This window comes from Salvelinus namaycush, chromosome 23, assembly GCF_016432855.1.
Source record: "Salvelinus namaycush isolate Seneca chromosome 23, SaNama_1.0, whole genome shotgun sequence".
Taxonomy (NCBI): Eukaryota; Metazoa; Chordata; class Actinopteri; order Salmoniformes; family Salmonidae; genus Salvelinus; species Salvelinus namaycush.
This window is the reverse complement of record NC_052329.1, coordinates 21,531,624-21,556,811: the sequence shown is the minus strand read 5'-3', so window position 1 is coordinate 21,556,811 and position 25,188 is coordinate 21,531,624. Positions and strand designations below refer to the sequence as shown.

The following is a 25,188-nucleotide window of genomic DNA, read 5'->3' as shown; positions in this document are numbered from 1 at the left end:
GTTGTATACAGGGCGGCAGGTAGCCTAGTGGTTAGAGCGTTGGGCTTGTAATCAGGTTGTTAGATCAAATCCCTTAGCTGACAAGGTAAAAGTCTGTCGTTTTGCCCCTGAACAAGGCAGTTAACCCACTGTTCCTAGGCCATCACTGTAAATAAAAATGTGTTCTTAACTGACTTGCCTAGTTAAATAAAGGTTAAATAAAAAATAACCAGAATACTTAGTGTTGCAACAAGATAAAATAACAAAGTGATATTCTCTTTTCACATTTGCAGTCAGAGAAAGCTGAGCATTCTTTGATATTGTGATTAATTCTACATTAGTGTTTTCAGCCTTTATTTCAAGAAACGGCAAATTTGCCAAGGCACTGTCTGTGTCCTTTGTCATGTCTATCTTCATTCCTCAAACGTTAATCTAACAGATCAAATGCAATCAATCCAAATATGTTTGAGACCAAGGAGTTGAATTTGAATGAACAGGGTGCTTGGTTTGACAGCAGCTGTGCATCATATCAAAGAGGAAGAGAAGAAGCGAGAGGGATAATGGGCCCAAAATCTCTCTTCTCCCGCAGGTGGTGTTTTTGTATGTGGTCATGAGGGTGTTGAATTTGGGCAACAAACATTGCATGGTTTATTTGCTACGTATGGCTTATTTGATCAAATAGAAGTTTCGTAATGCTTAGGTTGTTACAACTGTACTGATATAAGTAGGACACGTGATATGCCGGCAACTTTGAGAAAAAACACTTTATATCGGAGTTGTGGCTGTTGTTCACACGCGTCTGCCCTCTCATTGGCTAGAATCGTCCCACCTGATCTTGCCTCCTCCCGACTGCCTTCCATTTTTTAAGACATTTATTTCCATTGTTAGAGTGGCCACTTGAGTATCTGGTCAATATAATGGATACTCTGTGATCATATCGATCAACTTCAGTTTAGTAGTGGTGTGGGTGTTTGCGTTTAATCCACTAGATGGGGCACTTTTCTCTTTGTTTACCCCGCCCAAACGCCATTACGTTGGTCTCCGACGTTGCGTCAACTCTGAATCGAAGTTGGCTAGCTAGAGTGAGCCAAGCGTACTTTCCCAATTCTCTGTGTTCAAATAAACATGTTGTACATAGCTAGACTGTTTTAAATGTTATCTTTGAAATAATCAGAAAATCATTATTTTCAAAGCAACCAACGACAACTGTTGGATCGAAATCTTCGTCTCATCCAGCGTTTATAAATGAAGCAATAGCTGCCTGCTACGTTAGCTAGCTAACAAGTGACAATTTACAAAGAAGGTAAACAAACCAACCGCTAGAGGTTGGAGAGTGGGATGTGGATATAATGTATGTAATCTGACGTGTTTTTTGCTAAATGGACCATGGAGGACCTTTGCCACGCGAGGACTCAAATGTCGTTTAACGAGATGAAAAATAGAGAGACATTCCAACAGCAACGTCGCTACTGAAAAACAGTAACGTTACCATTCCTGAATCCCTCACCAATTTACACGGTGAAGGCCTGATGCTAGTTTTTAGCTAGCTAACTGCCCCCTAGCCCATCAAATCCACCCTGGCAACAGCCGTTCCCTGGAAACGTCACCGTTGTCACACAGGTTTGTTTTTACGTTTTCTGACCAACTAGCTTAGCTAACTACATGTATGACCTGGTCAAACGTAGCTAGCAAGCTAACTTGCATAGGTAAGGCTGCGAGTTAACGTTAGCTAGCTACGTTTGACATAGTTACTGGCAAACTTGCTACGTCTACCAACAAACTAGCTAACGTAGATGAGTAACGTTAGCTCTGTAGATAGGCCCTTGTTTCTGGACTGTCTTACGCGAACGTTAGCCTAGTTAGAATAACATACCCCTCCTATTTGTTAGCTAGTTACTACTAATTCATACCATCCTGTCCAGAGTTTAGCTACTAACGTTACGTTCTGTTTTTTAAAACTTGGACAAATATCTTATCTGGCTGGTCTCAGAGCGTTTCGTATTATTCTGTACGTAAATCAGAGACACTCCATTTAGTATGATATGTCACGTTTTGTATGGTATGTATTAATTTGTGGATGTCCAACACCTATTTCGTATGATACGTTACGAATTACAATTCGTATAAATACGTTACGAATTTGCAAAAACGTACAATATGTTATGAATTCTGGTTAGGTGGCTAACGTTAGCTAGGGGTTAGGGTTAAGTTTAGGAGTTAGGTTAAAGGGTTAAGGTTAGGGGAAGGGTTAGCTAAAGTAGCTAAAAAGCAATTTTTTGAAAGTTACTTAGTTGTCCGAGAATAAATTCCAACTCGCAACCTTTGGGTTGCTAGACGTTCTCGTTATACGCCCACCCCACGACCACCACCCTACTTTCGTTTTTACCATAAGTTTCCATCTGTGTTGTGTAACCATACCAAACATAACATATTATGCTAGTTTGAGTGCCCAGATTTACATTTACTATGTTACGTCTAGCCTATGAGACCAGGCTGGTTCTATTTATGTAAATGAAACATAACAACTAGGCATTGCAAGTTCTATACCCACAACTCAGGTGGTCATTGCAATACTGGGAGGGTTGGATGACTGTTTCAGATTTGATTGATCATGTCATGGCCTATTGGCAACCTGTGACACCATTACTTTACCCTGTAACAAGCTGTATTGCAAGTCATCACATAGTACTTATTGTTCTAAGAATACATGACAGCCATGTAGATTGCATGGAGATAATGTAGTCTTTGTTTTTTGCTTCAAGTCAAACAAACTCATGCATTGACTGGGCAGTTAGGCCTAGATGTTGGCTGTATCAAACATTCACAGATGTTGGCTGAATGGTCAATATAAATGTGCATGCATACTGCATGGAAGTTCTCTGTGTTGATGATGCTGGCAATAATGTGCTCTACTTTCACTGCACCATGAAGCTGATTATCCGCATTATGATTAGCTGGCCTAAATATTAGCGTGTTGTACAGAGACCATCTTTACTCTGGCAATTCCACCGTAACAGAGTTACACTAGCTAGGTTTCCATCCAATTGGCAAAAGTTTCATGTGAATATTCTAAAATGAGCATTAAAACTATATGCACATTTTACCAGAGATGTTTCCATCAAATTGACTTGTTGCAGATTAAAAGCAGTAGGTGATGAGGTAGTGCACATAATTTTACCACAAAAGGTTTTTTTTTTTTTTCATTTAAGGAATAAAAAATACAAGATAAATGGGTTTCCATCATATTTTCAACTCTACTGATTATTTTCCTCACAAATTTGTTATGCTTTATATAGCATGTGCCCACTCTGGTATTGGCACGTGCACTCTAGCCTTCGGCGAGCTGTTGGCTAGAGCACACGTGTAGCCTAGATTAGGGGTGGGCAACTGGTGCGCATGGCCCCCCTGTTTGTCGGCCTGCAGACCAATAATAAAAATAAAAATTTAATTTAAAAAAAGTTAGTTACTCAGTCGGGGTCTCAACTTACTGTTGGAAGAATAATATAATGCACAAGGTGCAATTTTGAAATTTGGTTGTGCGTCAGCAGGCACTCAATTAGCCCGCCGATGTCAACAAAATGTTTGTAGATTGGTAAATTAGTCTAGCGGCTAGCTATCTAAACTTGTAGTAAGCGTTGTCGAAATACCGACCGGGGTAGGGCCCATTAGTTATCATATTAAAAACAGCAAACATTTGCCTCCACCCTATGGCAACATGTTTAGAATTGCAGTGAGTTAGTTGTACAACTGCACATTTTTCTCTCTGCCCTAGGGCAAAATAAGTAGAATTGCATGACACGAGTTATAAGTTATAAAATTGCTAAACCTTCTTTGTGCCCCATGGCAAAATGTGTAGGATTGCAACAAACGTACAAACGTGCTTTAAAATGGCATCTTTTTCTCTATGCTCCATGGAAAAATGTACAGAATTGCAGGAAATGTACTTTTCAACTTCTTTCTTTTTTTATCTTCACTGTCACGAGAGGGCCGCAATTTCTTTTGATGAACAACCGTGCATATGCAAAATTTGTTAACATAATGACTGTTTGTGCCGTCATTCTATTCTTCAAGTAAATGTGTTTTAGTAAAATTTTCTGTTGAAATTGTTAAAAGTAGTTGGATGGTTTGTTTTACTTTGCAATCATTGTTTTTTGTTTGACATACATTTTAAAGTGAACAGTAGCTAGGCTTCCATCCAATTTGTGACAGATTTTCATGCAAATATTATAAATTATGCATAAAAATATGCACTTTTTCCCACCAGTTTGTTTCCATCAAAACTGACTTGTGGATGAAAGGCTGTGCGTGATGACTTAGTGCACATGAACACTTTTGTGCAAAAATTCTCATGTACTGAATTTAAAAAAACCATACATTTAATGTTTTTCCATTGCATTTTACACTCTATCAATGGTTTATTTTAAGTAATAATAATTTTAAAAAGTTTGTCACACAAGCAAACTGTAACGATAAATGGCAAATTTGCCCAAACTTGTTTCCGTGCATGCTTTCTTAACAACAGTTTGCTGATAAATTGAACTGGTTAGGTTATATTATGAGAGGGATATGAGCAAGATCATTCTTATTTGTTAATTGGTAGCTAAGCGCCGATCATTATTTCACAGCATACACTACCGGTCAAAAGTTTTAGAACACCTACTCATTCAAGGGGTTTTCTTTATTTTTAGTATTTTCTACATTGTAGAAAAATAGTGAAGACATCAAAACTATGAAATCATGTAGTAAGCAAAAAGGTTTTAAACAAATCAAAATATGTTTGAGATTCTTCAAATAGCCACACTTTGCCTTGATGACAGCTTTGCACACTCTTGGCATTCTCTCAACCAGCTTCACCTGGAATGCTTTTCCAACAGGGTTCCCACATATGCTGAGCACTTGTTGGCTGCTTTTCCTTCACTCTGCGTTCCGACTCATCCCAAACCATCTCAATTTGGTTGACGTCGGAGGATTGTTGAGGCCAGATCATCTGATGCAACACTCAATCACTCTCCTTCTCGGTAAAATAGCTCTTACCCAGCCTGGAGGTGTGTTGGGTCAATGTTCTGTTGAAAAACAAATGATAGTCCCACTAAGCCCAAATCAGCTGGGATGGCGTATCGCTGCAGAATGCTGTGGTAGCCATGCTGGTTAAGTGTGCCTTGAATTCGAAATTAAACAAAGACAGTGTCACGAGCAAAGCACCCCCACACCGTAAGACCGCCTCCATGCTTTATGGTGGGAAATACACATGCGGAGATTATCCGTTCACCCACATGCGTCTTAGAAAGACACGGTAGTTGGAACCAAAAATCTCAAATTTGAACAAATTTCCACCGGTCTAATGTTCATTGCTCGTGTTTCTTGGCCCAAGCAAGTCTCTTCTTATTATTGGTGTCCTTTAGTAGTGGTTTCTTTGCAGTAATTTGACCATGAAGGCCTGATTCACACAGTCTTCTCTGAACAATTGATGTTGAGATGTGTCTGTTACTTGAACTCTGTGAAGCATTTATTTGGGCTGAAGTTTCTGAGGCTGGCATCTCTAATGAACTTATCCTCTGCAGCAGAGTTAACCCTGGGTCTTCCATTCCTATGGTGGTCTTCATGAGAGCCAGTTTCATCATAGCGCTTGATGGTTTTTGCGATTGCATTTGAAGAAACTTTCAAAGTTCATGAAATTTTACAGATTGACTAACCTTCATGTCTTAAAGTAATGATGGAATGTCATTTCTCTTTGCTTATTTGAGCTGTACTTGCCATAATATGGACTTGGTATTTTACCAAATAGGGCTATCTTCTGTATACCACCCCTACCTTGTCACAACACAACTGATTGGCTCAAATGCATTAAGAAAGAAAGAAATTCCACAAATTAACTTTGAACAAGGCACACCTGTTAATTGAAATGCATTCCAGGTGACCACCTCATGAGGCTGGTTGAGAGAATGCCAAGAGTGTGCAAAGCTGTCATCAAGGCAAAGGGTGGCTACTTTAAAGTATCTCAAATATAAAATATAATTTGATTTAACACTTTTTTGGGGGTTACTACATGATTACATATGTGTTATTTCATAGTTTTGATGTCTTCACTGTTATTGTATAATGTAGAAAATAGTAAAAATAAAGAAAAACCCTTGAATGAGTAGTTCTAAAACTTTGGACCGGTAGTGTACAAATGAAGACCCTCAATATTAATTGAAAAGGAGCGTCAAGGTCACCACCGTGCACTTTCACCACCCTGTTAAGTTCATTATAACTTATTGCATCTTATAGCCTAATTAACTGAATGCTTTTTTAAGTAGTAGTGGGAAGACCACACAACATAGCATCGTGTGACTGCAAATATACCTCGACATGGTTGTTCAATCAACATATGCGCAATAAATAGTTTTCACCGCAATTTGTCCCATCATTAATTTTACTGACACAGAAAGATCCTACCCATGCCGAACAAACATTCTGTCAACATTTCTGAAACTGGATGGAAACGTGGTTAGTGTCAGATTTCGTGATTGGCCCCAGTTGTAAGTTTGTTTGTCTCACATTATGGTTATTTTATTGGAGCCACAGTATATTGAAATAACCACAAAAAATGTGTTTTGTAGAATGCCCTGACTTAAGCCTGTGGTCTGTGGTAGTCATGCCACCATGTTGATATTGGTTAGTTCAATTTATTGCATGAACATCATTTCTGGTATTGGGATTTCATCGTCATGATCAGGGTTCAGTACTAGCATCAAATTCCTAGTTAAATTATACTGAACAAAAATAGAAACGCAACATGCAACTTCTAAGATTTTACTGAGTTACAGTTCATATGAGGAAATCAGTTCATTGAAATACAATTACTAGGCTCTAATCTATGGATTTCACATGACTGCCAATTTAGCTGGGCATCTGTTGGTCACAGATACCTTTAAAAAAAAAATGGGCATCAGGATCTCATTACTGTATTCTTTTAGCATTATGTTCATTGTCCGTAGCTAATGCCAGCCCATACCATAACCCCACCACCACGAGGCACTCTGTTCACAATGTTGACATCAGCAAACTGCTTGCCCACAAGATACCATACATGTGGTCGGCAGTTGTGAGGCTGGTTGGACGTACTGCCAAATTCTCTAAAACAACGTTGGAGGCGGCTTATGGTAGAGAAATTAACATTCAATTCTCTGGCACCAACAGCGCTGGTAGACATTCCTGCAGTCCGCATGTCAATCAACTTGAGACATCTGTGGCATTGTGTTGTGACAACTGCACATTTTTAGTGGCCTTTCATTCTCCCCAGCACAAGGTGCACCTGTGTAATGATCATGCTGTTTAATCAGCTTCTTGATATGCCACACCTGTCAGGTGGGTGGATTATGTTGGCAAAGGACAAATGCTCACTAACAGGAATGTAAACAAATTTGTGCACAATCTGAGAGAAATACTCTTTTTGTGAGTATGAACAATTTCTGGGATCTTTTATTTCAGCTCATGAAACATGGGACCAACATTTTACATGTTTATATTTTTGTTCAGTGTATCTTAAGTAGTTTTCCTTTCCGTTGATTTGTTAGGATTTGGATGATGCTGATACTGATGCACCTGAGAGAGAACCCTCCTGTCTAAGACACAACCAGCTGGATTTAAAACACCCTCTCCCAGCCCTCCCCTCAGCACCCCCATCTCCTGCACCTGAACCATGTGAGGGCCCCTCGCTCTACTTTGAGGGGATCCCAGGACTGTTGTGTAAAAGCAGCCGTTGAGCGGGGCCAGAGTGAACCTGTGTGCGAGCAAGCAGTCTTCCCCCTAACCCCCACCCACATATTCCCGCCCCCTTCCCGTTGGGAACGCGCCATGATGTTCCGAGACCAGGTGGGCATCCTGACTGACTGGTTCAAGGGCTGGAACGAGTGTGAGCAGACGGTGGCGCTGTTGTCCCTGCTGAAGAGAGCATCTCGTACCCAGGCCCGCTTCCTGCACATCTGCCTGGAGCACTGGCTGGCAGACTGCACTGAGATCCACATCCTGGAGGCTGAGGCCAACAATGCAGGTAGCTAATAACTGCAGATTTCTGAAGAACACATTTGAAACCCTATTGGATTAGTCATATTGTATTACCGGTACACCCTATCTTATGGTGTAAAAACCATGTAACAGATAGACCTACAACCTGTAAAAATGTATTTTACTTGTAAACAATTGTCCCTCTGTCCTTCATCTCTCCAGACATTGTGAGCCAGTGGCACCTGGAGCCCATGGAAAAGGCGGTGTCCCTGCTGCTGTCCCACCTGCCCCTGCTGCAGCCCCGCAACAGCGAGGCCAAGTGTGAGTACATGAAGCTGCTGCAGAAGGTGCTGAGTCACACCATCGAGAGCAGTCTGTTTGTGGAAGAGAGCAGACAGCTGCTGTCCTACGCCCTCATCCACCCGGCCACCACCCTGGACGACCGCACCTCGCTGGCCATGTGGCTCAACCACCTGGAGGAGCACCTCTCCAGCGGCTACCCGGCGCCCTCCCGGCCCCCCTCTGGCCCCTACCACCCCCGCCAGGGCTCAGATGAGTGGCCGGGCTCCGCAGAGGTCCTGGACCCTGGCCATGGCTGGCTGGACAAGCCCCCCTCCTCTAGCTCCTCCCCTGCAGGGCAGAACGGACACATGTCATTCCAAGGTGGGATGCCCTCGCCCATCAACAGCAACAACGCAGGTCAGTGGCTCACATCTCCTACCAAGACAGACTGCGGGAGAGCAAGGACGTGTTGTTGCAGGGAATAGGAATATGCTAAACATAACCGAGATACAATACAACCTTTTCTTCATGTGGTTATGTAATCATGCTATTCATCAACTATTTAGTCTGTGATCTTTGTACTGATTGTCACATCTAAAGTCTCTCTGTTTAGGCCTAGCCTTCATTAAAGGGATGGTTTAATGTGATTGTCTCTAACATCCTGACCCTACTGTGTTCCCTGCCAGGCATGGGTCAGATGGGCCAGCCCAGTCCTCTGAAGAGGTCCTCGTCCCTAATCCCCTCCAGTACCCAGGTCTGTGGCGCAGATTGGCTGAACCAGGACGACCTGGGTGGGCGACAGGCCTTTGACCACGCCCCCCTGTCCCCCCAGAGTAGTGTGGCATCCTCAGGCAGCGAGCAGACTGAGGACCAGGGCTCCAGAAACACCTTCCAGGAGGATGGCAGTGGCATGAAAGGTCAGGAGGTCAACCATAATACGCCAGGGATTCAAAGCCAACAACAGGCCAGGGTTGGTCACATTGTTGTTGGTATTTCACTCTGGCAAAAGCCATGACATGCCAACGGCGACTGCACTTGGCGATGGTTGAATTGCCCAGTCAGTGGGATGTTATTTTTTTTGTCTCCCCTCGTGTTTCAGTTTTTTTTGTTTGCGTGTGCTCCAGATGTCCATGAAAATTAAGTAGGACAGCGTTCTCCAACTAATAGATCTGAAGTGTTTATTTTGACATGCACTGCACGGATACGTCAAGCATTCCAGGGCAGTATCTATTTAAGTGATAATACCTGAGAAGCCGGTGTTTGGAGGATATATTGGCACAGGTGTTGTTAGTCTCCAAACACCGGCTTCAAGGGCATTATCACTTTTATACAACGTGTTACCAACATATTCAAATAATGACTGACATATTTTCATGAAAAACATTATTTTGATTAATTTATTCATAATTTTTCATCCTTCCACAATATATAGTCCCGACACAAATCTATGGTTGCTGAAGACGCGACCCAGTCATTCACTCTTTTTGTTCTGTATCAATGGACGCGACCCAGTCGTTCGTTCTAAATGTTCCATTGCCATACTGGCTGGCAACGTACTTATCCCTTGCTTGCTAGCTATCCAACTATGGCTAACGTAGTCAGCCAGAATAACTGCAAAGTATTTGCATTTGTTTAAGCTGTTTAATAGTGACATTTATTTGGATACATCCATAACAATGAGCTAATGAGGTGCAATTTCGCCTGGCATAGAAAATGTGCTCATTCGTCAGGACACTGTTGTTCAGAGGAGCTAGCCAACAACACAGCTACAGTAACACAATCACTTCAAACGGAAGCTGGAAAGACTGCAAATTAGCTGCGTTTTGTTTTACCTGTTTTCAATTTACCTTTTTTTGTATATATCCATAAAAATGATGCCAGCTAATTCATCATTTCGACTGGCTGAGAAACTCTGCCTGCCTGTCTGTCTCGTCGACTCCCGACTCGTTCATTACTATGGGACAACAGGAGATTCAATTTGAATATTGAAACAATGTTGCAAATGTCGGAGAGACCGACAGACAGCAAGGTTTATACAAATCTCCGCTGTGGAAAACTACATGTTAGTCTTAAAGAAATGTGAGATAAGGTCTTGATGCTTTTTATAGTGGAGATCAAGTTTCAAAGTTGCCTGGCTGGGCTGATGACACAGTGGATTAGTCAGGTGGAACAGAGTAAATAGGCATTTTGATGTCAGATTTTAGCCGGTGGCGACTTGTGGAATAGACACCGTCTGGAATGCGGTTTTAACCAATCAGCATTCAGGATTAGACCCACCTGTTGTATAATATTAGTTAGAGTTCTATCCTTCTCATTGTTCATGGACTAGAGTTACAAGGACTCAGCAGGAGAAGAATAACAACTTCTGAGCATGTTGTTTTTCTACTTTCTGTTTCAGATGTGCCCATGTGGCTGAAGAGCCTCCGTCTTCATAAGTACGCAGCACTTTTCTCCCAGATGACTTATGAGGAGATGATGATTCTGACAGAGCACCACCTGGAGTCACAGGTTTGTCATCGTTTGTCACAGGTTGGTCAGCTTCTCTCGTTAGTCCTCTCTTTCCCCTGCCCTTCTCATCAGTGTTGAATAGATACGGCCAGCTTTTTGTCCAGCATAGTGATACATAGTGATGAGCAATGAAATGAATCATCGCTGCACCCTACAGTTATACACAGCCTCCCCAGCACAGATAAACGTCTTTGCTCTGCTCCGTAGCTTTAATGATCAGATGGTAATCAGAAGTGTTGTTTAGTAACTGGATATCTGTATGTCCATGTTTCTGTGAGCAATGATTCCTCCTTTTGTTAACTCTTCGCCGTCTTCCGTCTTCTTCCAGAATGTGACCAAAGGTGCGCGGCACAAGATAGCCCTGAGTGTCCAGAAGCTACGAGAGAGGCCAAGCGTTCTCAAGTCTTTAGAGAAGGTAAATCACATGCTGTCATCACTATTATTTTAAAAGCATTTCAGATTCATTTTTATCTCATGATAGGCATGCTGTTCTGAACAACTTAACTGTTAGTTTCCATTTGGATCCCTGTGGCTTATATGGAGAAATCCAATTAAATGTGAATGAACATATCCACAATAATAACCAATATTTTAGATATGATATGACTCACATTTTCTTTCAATTAAAAGTTAACCAGCAAGTTCCGCGAAAATTTCCTGTCACACTTCAAGACCGCTTTGCTAATAAGATAATGCTATGATTGATCCAACAGGATATATTGGAGGGGGGCAACCTGCGTAACGCCCTACAGGAACTACAGCAGATTATCATCACCCCTATCAAGGTCTACAGCTACAGCCCTCCCAGTGTTTCCCACAGAGATATGGAGGGGAGTGGATCCCCCTCAGACCACACCAACCTTGGGGAGGACAAGGACCTGGCCCAGGAGGGCTTCCAGCACCACCACACCCCTCCCTGCGACGGAGAGTCCTCAGCCACACCCATCTCAGACGGCGACATTGCTGGCCAGTTCACGCGTGTCATGGGTAAAGGTAAGAGAGGACAAGGCTTTTACAGGGCTGAGTACGTGTACATGTACAGTCGTGGCCAAAAGTTTAGAGAATGACACAAATATTAATTTCCACAACGTTTGCTGCTTCAGTGTCTTTAGATATTTTCGTCAGATGTTACTATGGATACTGAAGTATAATTACAAGCATTTCATAAGTGTCAAAGGCTTTTATTGACAATTACATGAAGTTGATGCAAAGAGTCAATATTTATAGTGTTGACCCTTCTTTATCAAGACCTCTGCATTCCGCCCTGGCATGCTGTCAATTAACTTCTGGGCCACACCCTGACTGATGGCAGCCCATTCTTGCATAATCAATGCTGGGAGTTTGTCAGAATTTGTGGGTTTTTGTTTTTCCACCCGCCTCTTGAAGATTGACCACAAGTTCTCAATGGGATTAAGGTCTGGGGAGTTTCCTGGCCATGGACCCAAAATATCGATGTTTTGTTCCCCGAGCCACTTAGTTATCACTTTTGCCTTATGGCAAGGTGCTCCATCATGCTGGAAAAGGCATTGTTTGTCATCAAACTGTTCCTGGATGGTTGGGAGAAGTTGCTCTCGGAGGATGTGTTGGTACCATTCTTTATTCATGGCTGTGTTCTTAGGCAAAATTGTGAGTGAGCCCACTCCCTTGGCTGAGAAGCAACCCCACACATGAATGGTCTCAGGATGCTTTACTGTTGGCATGACACAGGACTGATAGTAGCGCTCACCTTGTCTTCTCCGGACAAGCTTTTTTCCGGATGCCCCGAACAATCGGAAAGGAGATTCATCAGAGAAAATGACTTTACCCCAGTCCTCAGCAGTCCAATCCCTGTACCTTTTGCATAATTACCAGTCTGTCCCTGGTGTTTTTCCTGGAGATACGTGGCTTCTTTGCTGCCCTTCTTGACACCAGGCCATCCTCCAAAAGTCTTCGCCTCACTGTGCGTGCAGATGCACTCACACCTGCCTGCTGCCACTCCTGAGCAAGCTCTGTACTGGTGGTGCCCCGATCCCGCAGCTGAATCAACTTTAGGAGACGGTCCTGGTGCTTGCTGGACTTTCTTGGGCGCCCTGAAGCCTTCTTCACAACAATTGAACCGCTCTCCTTGAAGTTCTTGATGATCCGATAAATAGTTGTTTTAGGTGCAATCTTACTGGCAGCAATATCCTTGCCTGTGAAGCCATTTTTGTTCAAAGCAATGATGACGGCATGTGTTTCCTTGCAGGTAACCATGGTTGACAGAGGAAGAACAATGATTCCAAGCACCACCCTCCTTTTTGAAGCTTCCAGTCTGTTATTCGAACCCAATCAGCATGACAGAGTGATCTCCAGCCTTGTCCTCGTCAACACTCACACCTGTGTTAACGAGAGAATCACTGACATGATGTCAGCTGGTCCTTTTGTGGCAGGGCTGAAATGCAGTGGAAATGTTTTTTTGGGATTCAGTTCATTTGCATGACAGAGGGACTTTGCAATTAATTGCAATTCATCTGATCACTCTTCATAACATTCTGGAGTATATGCAAATTGCCATCATACAAACTGAGGCAGCAGACTTTGTGAAAATTAATATTTGTGTCATTCTCAACTTTTCCCACGACTGTACAGTGCATTCAGAAAGTATTCAGACACCTTGACTGTTCAACATTTTGTTACGTTACATCCATATTCTAAAATTGATTAAATAAAAATGTTCCTCATCAATCTACACACAATACCCCAAAGCGAAAATAGTTTTTTATAAGTTTTAGCAAATGTATAAAAAAAATTTAAAAAACATATACCTTATTTATATAAGTATTCAGACCCTTTGTTATGAGAGTCGAAATTGAGCTCATGTGCATCCTGTTGCCATTGATCATCCTTGATGTTTCTACAGCTTGATTGCAGTCGACCTATGGTAAATTTAATTGATTGAACATGATTTGGAAAGGCACACACCTGTCTATATAAGGTCCCACAGTTGAGAGTGCATGTCAGAGCAAAAACTAAGCCATGAGGTTGAAGGAATTGTCCATAGAGCTCTGAGACAGGATTGTTTTGAGGCACAGATCTGGAGAAGGGTTCCAAAAAATTTCTGCAGCATTGAAGGTCCCCAAGAACACATTGGCTTCCATCATTCTTAAATGGAAGAAGTGTAGAACAACCAAGACTCTTCCTAGAGCTGGCAGCCTGGCCAAACTGAGCAATCGGGGGAGAAGGGCCTTGGTCAGGGAGGTGACCAAGAACCCGATGGTCAGTTTGACAGAGCTCCTCTGTTGAGATGGGAGAACTTTCCAAAAGGACAACCATCTCTGCACCACTCCACCAATCAGGCCTTTATGGTTGAGTGGCCAGACGGAAGCCACTCCTCAGTAAAAGGCACATGACAGCCCGCTTTGAGTTTGCCAAAAGGCACCTACAGGACTCTGACCATGAGAAACAAGATACTCTGGTCTGATGAAACCAAGATTGAACTCTTTGTCCTGAATGCCACGTGTCACATCTGGAGGAAACCAGGCACCATCCCTATGGTGAAGCATGGTGGTGGCAGCATCATGCTGTGGCAATGTTTTTCTGTGGCAGGGACTGGGAGACTAGTCAGGATTGAGGGGAAAAATGAACGGAGCAAAGTACAGAGATCCTTGATGAAAACCTGATCCAGAGCGCTCAAGACCTCAGACTGGGGCGAAGGTTCACCTTCCAACAGGACAACAACCCTAAGCACACAGCCAAGACAACGCAGGAGTGGCTTCGGGACAAGTCTCTGAATGTCCTTGAGTGGCCCAGCCAGAACCCGGACTTGTACCCGATCGAACATCTCTGAAGAGACCTGAAAATAGCTTTGCAGCAACGCTTCCCGTCCAACCTGACAGAGCTTGAGAGGATCTCCAGAGAAGAATGGAAGAAACTCCCCAAATACAGGTGTGCCAAGCTTGTAGCGTCATACCCAAGAAGACTCGAGGCTGTAATCGCTGCCAAAGGTGCTTCAACAAAGTACTGAGGAAAGGGTCTGACTACTTACAGTTGAAGTCGGAAGTTTACATACACCTTGGCCAAATACATTTAAACTCAGTTTTCACAATTCCTGTCATTTAATCCTAGTAAAAATTCCCTGTCTTAGGTCAGCTAGGATCACCACATTATTTTAAGAATGTGAAATGTCAGAATAATAGTAGAGAATGATTTATTTCAGCTTTTATTTCTTTCATCACATTCCCAGTGGGTCAGAAGTTTACATACACTCAATTAGTATTTGGTAGCATTGCCTTTAAATTGTTTACTTCGATCAGATGTTTCGGGTAGCTTTCCACAAGCTTCCCACAATAAGTTGGGTGAATTTTGGCCCATTCCTCCTGACAGAGCTGGTGTAACTGAGTCAGGTTTGTAGGCCTCCTTGCTCACAAGCGCTTTTTCAGTTCTGCCCACAAATCTTCTATAGGATTGAGTTCAGGGCTTTGTGATGGCCACCCCTATACCTTGACTTTGTTGTCCTTAAGCCATTTTGCCATCATTTTGTGAGTATACTTGGGATCATTGTCCATTTGGAAGACCTATTTGCGACCAAGCTTTAACTTCAAGTCATGTCTTGAGGTGTTTCTTCAATATATCCACATAATTTTCTTTCCTCATGATGCCATCTATTTTGTGATGTGTACAAGTCCCTCCTGCAGCAAAGCACCCCCACAACATGATGCTGCAACCCCCGTGCTTCACGGTTGGGAGGGTATTCCTCGGCTTGCAAGTCTCCCCTTTTTCCTCCAAACATAACGATGGTCATTATGACCAAACAGTTCTATTTTTGTTTCATCAGACCAGAGGACATTTCTCCAAAAAGTACAATCTTCATCCCCATGTGCAGTTTCAAACAATAGTCTGGCTTTTTTATGGCGGTTTTGGAGCAGTGGCTTCTTCCTTGCTGAGCAGCCTTTCAGCTTATGTCGATATAGGACCCGTTTTACTGTGGATATAGATACTTTTGTACCGGTTCCCTCCAGCATTGTCACAAGGTCTTTTGCTGTTGTTCTGGGATTGATTTGCACTTTTCGCACCACAGTACGTTCATCTCTAGGAGACAGAAGGCGTCTCCTTCCTGAGCGGTGTGACGGCTGCGTGATGCCATGGTGTTTATACTTGCGCACTATTGTTTGTACAGATGAACATGGTACCTTCAGGCGTTTGGAAATTGCTCCCAAGGATGAACCAGACTTGTGGAGGTCTACAATGTTTTTTCTGAGGTCTTGGCTGATTTCTTTTGATTTTCCCATGATGTCAAGCAAAGAGGCGATGTCAAGCAAAGAGGCACTGAGTTTGAAGGTAGGCCTTGAAATCATCCACAGGTTCACCTCCAATTGACTCAAATTATGTCAATTAGCTTATCAGAAGCTTCTAAAGCCATGACATCCTTTTCTGGAATTTTCCAAGCTGTTTAAAGGCACAGTCAACTTAGTGTATGTAAACTTCTAACCCCCTGGAATTGTGATACAGTGAAATAATTTGTCTGTAAACAATTGTTTGAAAAATGACTTGTCATGCACAAAGTAGATGTCCTAACCGACTTGCCAAAACTATAGTTCGTTAACAATAAATTTGTGGAGTGGTTGAAAAACAAGTTTTATTGACTCCAACCTAAGTGTATGTAAACTTCCTACTTCAACTATATGTAAAGGTAATATATATAATATCACAATTTTGCTAAAATTTCTAAACCTGTTTTTGCTCTGTCATTATGGGGTATTTTGTTTAGATTGAGGGGGGAAAAAACATGTAAGCCATTTTAGAATAAGGCTGTAACGTAACAAAATGTGGAAAAAGTCAAGGAGTCTGAATACTTTCCGAATGCACTGTATATCGTGCATTTGGACAATTGTTCCTCTTGGTTGATGTGTGCTGGTGTGTTTTGTTTGGATTGAGTTTTGGAGTGTTTGTGTGTGTTGGTGTTGTGTAGCATTGTGTGAACCTCCTGTCTGTCCATGTGTTGCAGTGTGCACTCAGCTACTGGTGTCCAGGCCGGACGAAGAGAATATCAGCTGTTACCTGCAGCTCATTGAGAAATGTCTGACACATGAGGTGAGACCGCGCAAAACCACATCTATAAAATAAATACATTTAAACTTTTTCACATTCAGCCAGCTGGTGGTTTAAAATGTGACAAGGCTGCATAATGCTCCTCTCAACGGTATGTTGTAAAGATAACTTTCACTGCACTAAGAAAGTAATGGAATGGGTTTTTTGTTTTGTTTTTTTGCTGCCATGTGCTCTCTCTACCGCTCACTCTCTCTTACCTCTCCCTCTTTTACCTCTCTCTCTCTCGCTCACCATCTCTCACCCTCTCTCTCACTATCTCTCTGTCTCTTACCATTTTCTCTTGTCTCTCAGGCTTTCACAGAGACTCAGAGGAAGAGGCTGGTCTCCTGGAAGCAGCAGGTTCTCAAGCTGCTCCGCTTGTTCCCAAGGAAAGCCATGCTGGACATGCCTGTGTACCGACAGAAAGGGTAAGACCACTGAACTTCTCATTTTGATCTATCACTCTCCTGTCATGGCAGCTGAGTTTTTGTGCCATGCTCTCTCTGCTACTTTAGTATGCAGTTTGTCCAGGTTCTCTCTCTCTGCCTCCTCTAGCTGGATTTCCCCCAGGGCTCTGTCTGACGACTGTTCTCTCTGCCTCCTCTAGCTGGGCATATGGTTCCAACTCCCTCCCCACAGCAGGCTCTGTGAGTGCTGGGGGTCTGGCACGTAGGGGGCAGAGGGCATTCCAGATGCCCCCTCGTCTCCCTGCCGGGCGCATGGGGCTCCTGAGTCCAGGTGGCATCGGGGTTGCCTCCCCACGCCACACCCTCACCAGCCCCACACTGCCAGGCCAGGGCAGACAGGTCAGTCATAGGATGGGATCATATGTCATATAGCCTGTTGGCATGGGATACACCCACTGAAGTTCATTTATAGGAAAGTCAGATTCATTCACAAGAAATTATTTTCTAAGAAATATTTTTCATTGAGGGTTACAGCTAGTTAGCCAACATTAGATTTAACATTATTCTATTGATCTACACATTATTATACCCACAGGGTGATGAACTATCCTTAGACAACATTTGTTTTGACAGATTAACAAGTGCAACCACAGAAAGTGCTGACAGGTTAATCAATGCAATACCCAGGGCAACACGTGGGTTAGGCACTGCAATTTGATATGCATTGGTTCATTATCATAGCTGGAAGAGTCTCTTTGTAGTCATCGTGCTGGGAAGACTAACACGGTGTAGAACATATAGGATGAGTGGTATGTTTGTGATGAGAGATGTTCTGTTGTCCCTGTAGAACCTGTGGTTTGCCAACCCTGGGGGCAGCAACAGCATGCCAAGCCAGAGTCGCAGCTCCGTGCAACGGACCCACTCACTCCCTGTCCACACCTCCCCGCAAACCATGCTCCTGTTCCAGCAGCAAGGTAGGATCCTAGCACCCCCTTCCCCCAAACATTACCCCAACCTCTTCTAAACATCATATACACTGTCTTACACATACCATCCACACCTTGCTCCAATCTCTATTCCCACTGTCTTTTTACACATACCATCCACACCTTGCTCCAATCTCTATTCCCACTGTCTTTTTACACATACCATCCACACCTTGCTCCAATCTCTATTCCCACTGTCTTTTTACACATACCATCCACACCTTGCTTCAATCTCTATTCCCACTGTCTTTTTACACATACCATCCACACCTTGCTCCAATCTCTATTCCCACTGTCTTTTTACACATACCATCCACACCTTGCTCCAATCTCTATTCCCACTGTCTTTTTACACATACCATCCACACCTTGCTCCAATCTTTATTCCCACTGTCTTTTTACACATACCATCCACACCTTGCTCCAATCTCTATTCCCACTGTCTTTTTACACATACCATCCACACCTTGCTCCAATCTCTATTCCCACTGTCTTTTTACACATACCATCCACACCTTGCTCCAATCTCTATTCCCACTGTCTTTTTACACATACCATCCACACCTTGCTCCAATCTCTATTCCCACTGTCTTTTTACACATACCATCCACACCTTGCTCCAATCTCTATTCCCACTGTCTTTTTACACATACCATCCACACCTTGCTCCAATCTTTATTCCCACTGTCTTTTTACACATACCATCCACACCTTGCTCCAATCTCTATTCCCACTGTCTTTTTACACATACCATCCACACCTTGCTCCAATCTCTATTCCCACTGTCTTTTTACACATACCATCCACACCTTGCTCCAATCTCTATTCCCACTGTCTTTTTACACATACCATCCACACCTTGCTTCAATCTCTATTCCCACTGTCTTTTTACACATACCATCCACACCTTGCTCCAATCTCTATTCCCACTGTCTTTTTACACATACCATCCACACCTTGCTTCAATCTCTATTCCCACTGTCTTTTTACACATACCATCCACACCTTGCTTCAATCTCTATTCCCACTGTCTTTTTACACATACCATCCACACCTTGCTTCAATCTCTATTCCCACTGTCTTTTTACACATACCATCCACACCTTGCTCCAATCTCTATTCCCACTGTCTTTCTACACATACCATCCACACCTTGCTTCAATCTCTATTCCCACTGTCTTTTTACACATACCATCCACACCTTGCTCCAATCTCTATTCCCACTGTCTTTTGACACATACCATCCACACCTTGCTTCAATCTCTATTCCCACTGTCTTTTTACACATACCATCCACACCTTGCTTCAATCTCTATTCCCACTGTCTTTCTACACATACCATCCACACCTTGCTTCAATCTCTATTCCCACTGTCTTTCTACACATACCATCCACACCTTGCTCCAATCTCTATTCCCACTGTCTTTTTACACATACCATCCACACCTTGCTCCAATCTCTATTCCCACTGTCTTTCTACACATACCATCCACACCTTGCTTCAATCTCTATTCCCACTGTCTTTCTACACATACCATCCACACCTTGCTTCAATCTCTATTCCCACTGTCTTTTTACACATACCATCCACACCTTGCTTCAATCTCTATTCCCACTGTCTTTTTACACATACCATCCACACCTTGCTTCAATCTCTATTCCCACTGTCTTTTTACACATACCATCCACACCTTGCTCCAATCTCTATTCCCACTGTCTTTCTACACATACCATCCACACCTTGCTCCAATCTCTATTCCCACTGTCTTTCTACACATACCATCCACACCTTGCTCCAATCTCTATTCCCACTGTCTTTCTACACATACCATCCACACCTTGCTTCAATCTCTATTCCCACTGTCTTTTTACACATACCATCCACACCTTGCTCCAATCTCTATTCCCACTGTCTTTTTACACATACCATCCACACCTTGCTCCAATCTCTATTCCCACTGTCTTTTTACACATACCATCCACACCTTGCTCCAATCTCTATTCCCACTGTCTTTTTACACATACCATCCACACCTTGCTTCAATCTCTATTCCCACTGTCTTTTTACACATACCATCCACACCTTGCTCCAATCTCTATTCCCACTGTCTTTTTACACATGCATGTCTCACTACAACCTTCATTCACATTTCCTTTTATATCCCAGCGATATCTCCTTCCAAACCCAATCATACATGGTCTTTATGCATTTCACCCACATAGCCGTCTAAACCCAATTTTACGGCAGCTTACACATCCCACACACATCGCCCTACAAACCACATTCACACGGCTCCATATCTAATGCATCTGTCAGTTTTTTAAAGTGTGATTTATGGTCCAGATATAGTACACACACAAGCGGGATAACTGAGTGACCTGTGTCTCGTCTCCCAGAATGCCAAGTTCCAGGTGCAGACCTGGAGATCAACCCCACGCTGGAGTCACTGTGCCTCAGTATGACAGAGCATGCCTTAGGAGGTGAGTCAAAGCACACGCCTTGCACTCCCACATCCAACTTCTTGGAAGTGTTATGACACTGATATTTAAAACCACATTTAGGTTAACTGGAATTTTCTGATGTTGTTGAATAGTTTAATTTGTATTTAGCAGAGAGTGAAATAAATTTACGAAATGAAATCAAAATGAAAAAATAATAAATGTTGTATTTATTATACATTTCTTCCCAATCCTTCTTCCTGTAGATGGAATTGACCGAACATCAACAATTTGAAAATAAAAGCAGTGAAAAGAAGAAACCAAACCGACACTTCACTTCAACTGAGGCCTGTTCAGTTTCTCTTGCCCAGCACAAAAATATATGCTTAAAAAACAAAGCAAAATGGTCACTACAAAACGACAACTGTATATGTTCTCTGATATTTTTCTACTTTATTATACTTAACTAAGTTTATTATAAATGGAATACAGATGACTATTATATTACAGGAGGGAGAAGAGGTTACTTGTGCAACATGCTCAATGTCTTCTGCAGGACTGTGACATTAAAACGAGCAGAATGAGGCTCAGATTGTTGAGATTTGAGAGGAAAATGGAGGATTGGTGCTGTCTTAAGGGTGTTCTATCTTACATGTTTCTCCCCTTTTCCTCCCAGAAACACGCAGAGCCACGCCTCTCACCCCCAGATACTGTAACTGTACCGCCAGGGTCTCCCGACCAGGGGTAAGGCACTTGGCCTCCCACACACTCTGTGGAATTGGGAACTAGAACAGCGATTAATCACACACGACCAGCCTGTAGCGCTGTTCTGATCCTAAAACACAACTACAGCTGTCTACACAACCACCCTACCCAGCTACAGCCAGAGCTAGTTAGGCCCTATACGTAGAAACACCCAACACCCTGGCTCATTCCCCTCACGTACCCAGCATGGGTTTACCCCCAACATGGGTATTACCGGTTCTGACACCTCTCCACCTCTACTAGGCCAAAGAGAAGGGCTCTCTGTGAATCCCTATGCTAGAATGATTTTTGGAGTGGCCAATGTGACAGTATGCATGGTAATTGTTAAAAGAATGGCGGTTTGAAGGTAACGTGTCGGCTGGAACTTGTCTGCATTGATATTTTGTTCCCTACTACAAAAATGATGATGAATCTCATTTGCAAGTTAAGCGCCGAGGCAAACCCCACAGGGTTGAATAAGGGCTGATGAGGTTTCTTCTATGTGGGGCCTGAGTGAGAAATTGCATTGGTAAAGAAAATGGAAAAAACAATTCCAAGAGGGGAGCTGTTGGTGCATCTGTTTTCAAGTAGTTACCTCACTATGTTATGCTTTGTGAGGAACCTTAATGAATTCCGTTTCTACCCTGAGGTCCCATTTATGATTGGCTCTGAAAAATGCAAAGGAAGCGCTGTCTCTGCCTCTCAGAATGAACCAGTACCCACCTCCTCACCCTGCCCTCTAGTCAACATGGCCAGTGTAGAGATTTGATGAATCATCATTTTTAAGTAGCCAGAATAGATTCTACCCTACGCTTACTTACAGTTTAAGATTACAGATTAAGACATCGCGGAGACGGCGTGAGCTACGGCTCGGAGAACGTACCTCAATCCAGGGATGAGAAATGCGTTTGTAGAATATTGAACGACTGATAGTTTTTAAGTAAACTTCCGCTTTCACCCTCAGTAGCCACAACAGCCATTATGGACTGGCATGTCGCGTTGAACAACAATGGAGCTGATTGGCTGACACTGCCATTCCAAAATGGCTGCTGTGGCTTCTGCTACTTACCATGAGGACGAAACTAGCAGTCGTTCAATATTCTCGGTGTAACAGTTGGGATAATGGGACAATCCGGTGTACAACGCATTTCTCATCCCTGGATTGAGGTACGTTTTCCGAGCAACATCTCACACCGGCTCTGCAGTGTCTTAATCTAAACAGGAAGCCTGTCCGACCCCAGTGCAGCTGTAAGAAAGCGTAGGGTGGGAATCTATTCTGGCTAACTTTTTAAGGTGCTTGAAATATGTCCTGTTTGGATCTCTTTGTGTTCCAATTGTAAAACCCTAATATTTATTTAGTGGTATCAGTGTTGAATCAGAAACTCCTATACAACCTCTGTCTTTGAATGTGGCAGAGCGGAGGTGCATGTATGTATATGGTCTTAACGTTTGGATCACCTTTTGGTTGCATCACGAGGCAGGGATATCCATTCGCATTTTATTTCTGCAGAGCCATGGCTGGTCTGTTTCTTTAGTAAACATGGTTATTTACAAGCTTGACTTTTCAACTTTTTTTTACTACTCTCCCTTAATATAATAACTTGTCCATTTTTCCTATAATTGCATGTTTTCCCCCACACTTATTGAACGATTATTATAGATATTGAGAGAGGGCAGTGTTGCACAGTCACAGTAGTGCTCAATGTCTACAAATCCTCCAGAGAGCAGAGATGATGGGACTGGAGTTCAATGTTGATACCTCCTAATAGCACTGTTTACCTCCCTCGGAGTGCCCATTTCATGTTCTGTGATGTGTAATGATGGGTCTGAAAATGACTGTTGGCACTTCCGTGCTCATTAATATACTGTCTCTTCAATATGTAAGGCCTAAAGCGCGTAGCTAAGCCTTCTAACACGTGAGCTAGCTGGGTAGAGAATGACAGATGCCTTTTACCACCTCAGCTGCTTATCTACTTGCTGTAATCATCATTCTCACTAGACTAGATACTGTCTAGTGAGTGAGACCTGTATGAGGGTATGTTGTTGTACCCTCTGCTCTGTGCTCCTGAAGTTTTTGAGTGACAAGAGAAGACTGACATTGCCTGGCCTTGTGTGTTTGAACTGTCAGATGCAGCAGGCTGATAGACCGTTGATATCACCTGAAATGCAGTGACAGCTTCCTCTCTCTCTCTGATTGGCTATTGAGCCAGAGTAGTGTCCTAGTCGTCATGGTTTTCCTCTGAGCTGGCTCTTGGATAGATCTGACTTTATGAATAGATTCATGCTCACTAAGAGAGTCGAATGGTTTAAAAAATGTTCACAAATTTCAGATTCAGATAGGCAACTAATGATCTCAATCTAAGCTATTAAACTGATAATACATTCATACTAGCATGACATGTAATATGGCTCAGGTTGTAATTTCTCTCAATGCATACAATGGCACCTGAAGTAAGTCCTCCATGTAGGAGGTAGCCAGTCCACTTGTAGAAAAGGCTTAGTTCTTTAGGCCAGGCTAAATTGAGTCTGTTCATGCCAGGGGTTTGGGATGCAGAGAGGGATGAAATGGCCAATCTGAGCCATAATATGTGAGTTTGAGTCTAGCCTAACACTAACAACTGGCCAAGGAATATGTTTACCCCATGTTTACATTCCAGTGAAATGGGTTAGAAAGTGCACTTCATGAGTCTGGCTTTATTTTCACATGCCAAGCAGAATTATGAGGTACATAGCCAGCCTGTCATACATGAGACTCCTTCTCTCCAGTGGTCTTTCAGATGTGGTCAATGTCCCTGCCTGGCATAATAAATAAGCAGTACGTTGTAGGCTTTTTTTTGCGTCTCTGTCTTGTACAATTTATATTTAATTCTGACTCTCCAAACATTTTTCTAATGTTTTATGAATGAACATTTTGCATCCCATGCTTACAAACTCTACTTTTTTACTGTCACACATTGTTTGAATAATCTGAAATACAGCATTGATCAGATAGACAGTCCAAATAAAGGAGTTACATTTTTTTGCTACGTGACTCATGTTTGTGGTATCAGTGTTTTCTTTTATTCACAGTTGTGTGTGTGTGTGTGTGTATATATATATATTACACATACAGTTTACATACACTTAGGTCAGAGTCATTAAAATTCATTTTTCAACCACTCCACAAATTTCTTAAACTGTATCAAAAGAAATCAGCCAAGACCTCCACAAATCTGGTCCATCCTTGGGAGCAATTTCCAAACGCCTGAAGATACCATGTTCATCTGTACAAACAATAGTTCGCAAGTATAAACACCATGGGACCACGCAGCCATCATACCGCTCAGGAAGGAGACGCGTTCTGTCTTATAGATTAATGTACTTCGGTGTTAAAAGTGAAAATCAATCCCAGAACAACAGCAAAGGACCTTGTGAAGATGCTGGAGGAAACAGGTACAAAAGTATCTATATCCACAGTAAAACGAGTCCTATATTGACATAACCTGAGAGGCCGCTCAGCAAGGAAGAAGCCACTGGTCCAAAACCGCCATAAAAAAGCCCGACTACGGTTTGCAACTGCACATGGGGACGAAGATCGTACTTTTTGGAGAAATGTCCTCTGGTCTGATGAAACAAAAATAGAACTGTTTGGCCATAATGACCATCGTTATGTTTGGAGGAAAAAGGGGGATGCTTGCAAGCTGAAGAACACCATCCCAACCGTGAAGCACGGGGGTGGCAGCATCATGTTGTGAGTGTGCTTTGCTGCAGGAGGGACTGGTGCACTTCACAAAATAGATGGCATCATGAGGGAGGAAAATTATGTGGAT

At 42.8% G+C, this 25,188-nt stretch overlaps 1 protein-coding gene across 2 annotated transcripts; it reads left to right on the top strand.

Moving 5' to 3' along the window:
* The first annotated feature begins 1,042 nt into the window (after window positions 1–1,042).
* On the top strand, window positions 1,043–24,410 carry LOC120018179 (protein Smaug homolog 2-like). 2 transcript variants are annotated; one of them, XM_038961229.1, is made up of 13 exons: window positions 1,043–1,599; window positions 7,539–8,014; window positions 8,191–8,667; window positions 8,937–9,167; window positions 10,649–10,758; window positions 11,087–11,173; window positions 11,472–11,751; window positions 16,721–16,806; window positions 17,116–17,231; window positions 17,411–17,609; window positions 18,058–18,184; window positions 20,594–20,677; window positions 20,902–24,410. In XM_038961229.1, exons 2-13 carry the CDS (start codon window positions 7,819–7,821, stop codon window positions 20,928–20,930), a joined length of 2,022 nt encoding a protein of 673 aa, XP_038817157.1. In that variant the 5' UTR covers window positions 1,043–1,599; window positions 7,539–7,818; the 3' UTR covers window positions 20,931–24,410. The 2 variants fall into 2 exon arrangements, with proteins under 2 accessions (XP_038817157.1, XP_038817155.1); XM_038961227.1 differs by having other exon boundaries at window positions 10,649–10,779.
* The last annotated feature ends 778 nt before the right edge of the window (window positions 24,411–25,188 follow it).